This window comes from Apaloderma vittatum, unplaced genomic scaffold (assembly GCF_000703405.1).
Source record: "Apaloderma vittatum isolate BGI_N311 unplaced genomic scaffold, ASM70340v1 scaffold34273, whole genome shotgun sequence".
Taxonomy (NCBI): Eukaryota; Metazoa; Chordata; class Aves; order Trogoniformes; family Trogonidae; genus Apaloderma; species Apaloderma vittatum.
In genome coordinates this window covers 2,486-7,715 of record NW_009709253.1, presented here as the reverse complement: position 1 = coordinate 7,715, position 5,230 = coordinate 2,486, and the positions used below count along the sequence as shown (strand labels likewise).

The 5,230-nt window shown below is 53.6% G+C and overlaps 1 protein-coding gene across 1 annotated transcript; it reads left to right on the top strand.

Annotated features, from left to right (window-relative positions):
- The first annotated feature begins 674 nt into the window (after nucleotides 1-674).
- On the top strand, nucleotides 675-4,854 carry DCDC2B (doublecortin domain containing 2B). The gene is made up of 7 exons (XM_009866848.1): nucleotides 675-949; nucleotides 1,785-1,842; nucleotides 2,276-2,352; nucleotides 2,585-2,716; nucleotides 3,229-3,397; nucleotides 3,829-3,868; nucleotides 4,748-4,854. Exons 1-7 carry the CDS (start codon nucleotides 675-677, stop codon nucleotides 4,852-4,854), a joined length of 858 nt encoding a protein of 285 aa, XP_009865150.1.
- Nucleotides 4,855-5,230: the final 376 nt, after the last annotated feature.

Here is a 5,230-nt window from a genome sequence, read left to right as displayed (position 1 = left end):
TGCGTCCCTGCTGACTGGCCGGTTGCTCCTGCCACGTGGCAGATGGATCTCTCTGCTCCTGATGCCCTGTTCATGAATAAAAAGCTTTCCTGAAGCTCGTCTCTGAATCTGTGTGTTCCTGCCTGGGTTACTGCCTTCCCCTGGGCAGACACGAGCCCGTGGCCCTCTTTGACCGGTGGCAACACGTTAAGTGTGAAGGGTGGTGTGTCCGCTGGATGTTTGTCCAGCACTGGCACTTACTCTACCTCTGGGCTGGTTGATCTGAGCCTGGTGGCCACAGCAGCTGGTGAGGGAACTTGTAAAATCATCAAGGTTGGAAAAAGATCTCTGAGATTGTCAAGTCCAACCGTCAAGCCAACACCACTGTGACCGCTAAACCGAAGTGCTCGGCGTTTGAGGATTAAAGAGCCGCGTGGTTCCTGCTTCTCAAACAGAAAGGTGCTCTGCGGATTGTTTGATGTGGCCTCCAGACGGGCCCACAGCTTCCTCCTGCTGGGCGCGCGTCCATGGTGACGGCCGGTCACGCCTGGCCGCGCTGGGAAGAGGCAGCAGAAGGCGAGAGCAGCTGGTCGGAAGGGTTTGGGCCCGGCGGGAGGCCGATCGGGGCTCTGCTCTGCTCCCCGCAGTGCTCTCTTTGGCTCTGTGGTCAGCAGGGCTTGCTTGGCCGCCGGGGGATGAGCTCCCGTGGCTTAGCTCTGGCACCTCCAGCCAAGAACGTGGTGGTGTATCGCAACGGCGACCCCTTCTGCCCCGGGAGGAAGTTCGTGGTGAGCCAGCGGTTCCTGACTTTTGAGGCATTTCTGAACGAGGTGACCAAGAGCCTTCAGACGCCCTTGGCGGTGAGGAACCTCTACACGCCCAGGCACGGGCACCGCGTCGCTGAGCTGGGGGACCTGCAGGATGGATGCCAGTACGTGGCTGCAGGTTTTGAAAAGTTCAAAAAGCTCAAGTGAGTAGATGGACTTTTGGTCTCTGGGTTGGGTAAGTGGCTTTAGATCACTTCTGCAGGGAATGTGTTGGGGTATGAATGGAAAAAAAGAGGTAAGAGGGGTAGAAATCCAATGAGAAAACAGAGATTAATTTCTTTTTCTACTGGGAACTACTGGATGTATTTGAGATCGCATGGAAAATGCAAATATAAGGTCATTTGACTCTTAGAAGAAACACGCCGGGGGAGGCGTGTGTTCCCTGGCAGGGTGTTGTGAGAGCAGTGCTGCTCTGCTGGGGGGCAGGTTCTGCTGCCGCTTCCTTGGCGGAGCTGGCAGTCACCCCGTATCCACTGACAGACAACTTCTGCTTCGGTTCGATGAAAGTTTGTTGTTTTTTGTTTTGTTTTCTTACCCAGCACAAAGCTGAGCTGGTTTGGTTCATCCTGAAACACAGCAAGTTGAAGTTTTTGTGGCATCACCTGACTTAGGGGTGTGTGTGTGCCCGGTGAACTCGGCTGCCTGGCGTGTGTTCTCTTTTGTTGAGACCATGGTCCGGGCTGCATTAACACCCGTGAGCCCTTAGACCTTGATCAGTGAGTAAGACAAAGACCTAAAATCTTCTGGGTGTCTTTAGCAGGAGGTGTGAAATGGTTTGTATTTGTCTGGAAACTTCTTTAATGTAGCAGGCTTTAATTTAGACTGAAGTTCTGGGCGACCATGGGGTGAGGCACCTGGAGAATGGTTTCAGAAGTGACCCGTGCATCTGGCAGCGGCAGAGCAGGTCGTTTCCTTGCTGCTCTGAAGTCAGCCATGGCCCAGCTGGTACGTGGCAACACCGCTGTCTTGTTCTCACAGCTATTTAAATCGCGGAAGAAAGGAGCTCCGGGGGACAGGGAACAGCAAGGGGCTGCAGGTGAGTCCTCGAGCTCAGTGGGGAGAGCAGAACGAGCGAGGAGGCGTGAGAGACATCAGGGCTGGCACTGGTGAAACTCCAGTTGAGATTGAAAGCGGTGAGGTGCCCGGGGGAGAATTGGGCAGAAGTGCCACAGGACTCAGTAGGAAGAGCGACACGGTGCAGGGCGTCCGTGCTTGGAGGTTCTCTGGGAATTCTCGAACACTCTCAGCCAGGCAAAGGGCTTCTCCAGCCTTGGCGTTGCTGACAACAAACCCCACCCAGCAGCAGCAGCAGCAGCAAGCCTGGAGGCAGGGTGAGCAACCCGGGAGGACGGTTTAGCCATGGCCAAGGGCAGGCGGCTCCCGATGGGGAGAAGGGACCAGGGTTGGAGGGTGGGTGCTGGGGCTATCGCCGTTCTGTTCTGTTCTCCTGAGCTGAACTTGCTCTCTAGTTTCACCCTGTAGCCCCCTGGAAGCCGAATGTCTCGGTGCGACGGCAGAAGCCCGCCCGCCTGCCCTGTGTCATACAGTAAGTGCCTCGGTGGTTTCTCCTTGGAGGGGCTCTGGGAATGTTTTTGGAGGCTGGAGAAGGGAATTTCTCTGCGAGAAATTTCTTCTGCCCCACAGGGACAATTCCCAGCTTCTACCCGAAATATTTACTGTGACTATTGTCCAGGCACTGGTGGCTGGCTTTTTTTCCCCACCTCCCACAGGTGCAGGAACGCTGGCTCATCGCGTGCTCTGGGTTGTTTCTCCTGCAGTGTTTTCCGGAACGGGGATCTGCTGAGCCCTCCCTTCCCACTGCTGCTCCCCAAGAGCGCCCCGCTGCCGTGGGACGTGCTCCTGGCCACGCTGACAGAGAAAGCCGCCCTGCACAGCGGAGCTGTTAACAAGTGGGTATCCAGATCTGGCACTGCTGGCTCCCCTTTCCTCACGTCCAGAACCGATTAGCACAGAGGACTGTGAGCTCAGACAGCCGTTTCTCATCAACTTTTGTAAATTCATTTGCTTTTTGGGTTTTTCCGTCTTCAAATCGGGGATAACCCCGCGGTCCTGGGTTGCCTTGTGACGGGGGCTGACGGTGCTGGTGCTCTGTCGAAAAAGCAATAAGCAAAGAGTAAAGGATGGCAGGAAAAGGAGGTTATATCTAGAGGGAAGAACTTTTATCCAACAAATACAGCTCAGACCAGGACATCCTCATACATCTGTTTACTGGCACCCAAAGAGAAAGCTGAGCTGTAGTGCATCTCCTACTACATCTCATACTACACTTTGAGTAGTATTTTGATGTGCTGCTTTGGCTTGTCTCGGCCCTGTTTACCACTTTGCACGTGTTTCCTTCCACGCTGAGGGATCGTTCAGGGGCTTGTGACAGCTCTGAGCCCTTCGCTGTCTCTCCCTCGAGGCTCTGCAGGCTGGACGGAACCCGGGTGTCTGGCGGAGAGGAGCTGGTGAACGGCCATTACTACGTGGCAGTGGGAAACGAGGAGTACAAGAAATTGCCTTACTTGGAGCTACTGGTGCCCCAGGACTCTGTGCGCAGGATGCTGGGGTATGTCGACTATGGCTCAGCGGTATGAAGAACCCTCTCTGTGGTGGCCTTCAGTGAAAACTGTCCTTTTTGTAGCCCTCCTGTACAGTGCTGCTGGCCTCAGGGCTTGAGCTGAGCTTCATCTGTTGGATGTTTATGAAGAACACATTTCCAAAGCTTTTGGTGTAAGAGTTAGCCCTGAAATCCAGAGTTCAGCACCAGGGAAAGCGAGTGCTTTGGTTGTTTCTTAGTGAAGTGTTCATCAAGCGCTGAGGAGCACCTGACTTAGATTTCACAGGCCTGTGGTGGGCAGTGTGATGTAACGGGGATGTGATCCCCCCTGTGCAGTGGGTTTTACCTGTGCTGAGAAGAAAAACACCTCCAGGGGCCCTATCCTGTGGGAAGAGGGGAGGTGGTGTCCTCCTACAGCTGACTTCTGCCTGCTGCTGAGAACCTGCTGCTTCTTCCTTACAGGAACCACCCAAACAGGAGGCGCAGAAAGCACCGCAGCCAGGTAGGTGGCTCAGCTGGCACAGGACTCTTCGTGCTCGGGCACACTGGTGTGCAGGCATCCGTGCACAGACGCTACCACAGATCCCTGCAGAGAGACCACAGATCCAGCAGCTGGGCTGTTCTGGATTGTCCATGGATATGTGCATCTGTGCTCTCTGCTTTGAAAATTTCTTTTTTTTGTGTTTTTATTTGCAGTTTGGTGAGCTCTGTGCTATCTCCCAGGACAGAGGTGGTGACTCTGCATTTGCTGAACCACTTCAACAGGTAGTAGTGGCTGCAGTAAGTCTTTTATGTGTTTCCCTGATTCACTTTAGTACCAACTTAAAAGCCCGGTCAGAGAACGCAGTGGTTTGCACCAGTCAGGTTCAAGGGCGACAGGAGGAAGTGCAGTGTTCAGAGGTTTGCCCTGCAAAACTCCTCTTGTTTTATAAACTGTTTCACCAAGAAGATCTCTCAGAAGGGTGTGATGAATGCTTTCAGCTGGACGGTCGCGGGGCGCAGACCGCAGGAGCTGCGGAGAAAGACGAGATCCCAGCTGCTTTTCCACGACTGCAAAGGCAAGCCAGGAAATTTTGCCTTAAAGAGGAAGATTCCGTTTTCCACGCTAAACCTGTCCGTGCAGGACGAAAGAGCAACAGGAATGTGCAGCCTGATCAAGGTATAACTGCTGGGAGTGTCGAGGGGAACTGGCTTTATGTTGATGCTGAAAGACAAACTACCTGCAGATGCACTGAAAGCAAGCAGTGATGCATCCAATAACTCCTGTATTTCTGCTTCTTTTCTGGGCACGTATGAGAACCTCTCTGTAGCCTCAGCGGGACCAGGCCATGGCTATCTGCAGCACCCATTGAACAGCTTTTTTCTTTCCCTCTCCTCACAGAAGAAAGCGTCTATAAACCCAGGGACCCTGGGAAGGAGATGCGAGATGTCCAGGAAGTAAGAGAGGATGAACCCACGAGGGCGGACGTACCCACTGATCAGGTCTGAGAAATGATTTTCTAAAGCACTCGTGGTCCCCCGGGAATCTCTCGGTGCTCCAGGTTTTGCTGAGCAGGGAGCCAGCTCCGAGAGCCTGTGAGAACACATCCAGCCCTCGTTCATAGCACATCCTTGGGGAAAGCCCATCAGTTTTCTCACTTAAGTCCTGTTCGTGAGGTTTTGGAAGCGCCGCGCTTCTCTGGAGTGTGTGAAGATGAAGGTAACCACCAGGGGGAACTTCAGGCAGAGTGTATCTGCAGGGCGTTGTGTTTTAAAAAGCTGAGACTGTCATCTGGGCAATGAACATTTCCCTCCTGGATTGTCAGAGTCACAGCTTCCCACTGCAGTAAGGATATCAGACGCTTTCCTGGATTTATTTGGTTTT

Bases quoted from the DNA above. Each gene is read 5' to 3' on its own strand.
- DCDC2B (XM_009866848.1), top strand. From the start codon at position 675: ATGAGCTCCCGTGGCTTAGCTCTGGCACCTCCAGCCAAGAACGTGGTG. The intron at 950-1,784 runs GTGAGTAGATGG...TTGTTCTCACAG, and splicing joins GAAAAGTTCAAAAAGCTCAA to CTATTTAAATCGCGGAAGAA. The intron at 2,353-2,584 runs GTAAGTGCCTCG...TTTCTCCTGCAG, and splicing joins CGCCTGCCCTGTGTCATACA to TGTTTTCCGGAACGGGGATC.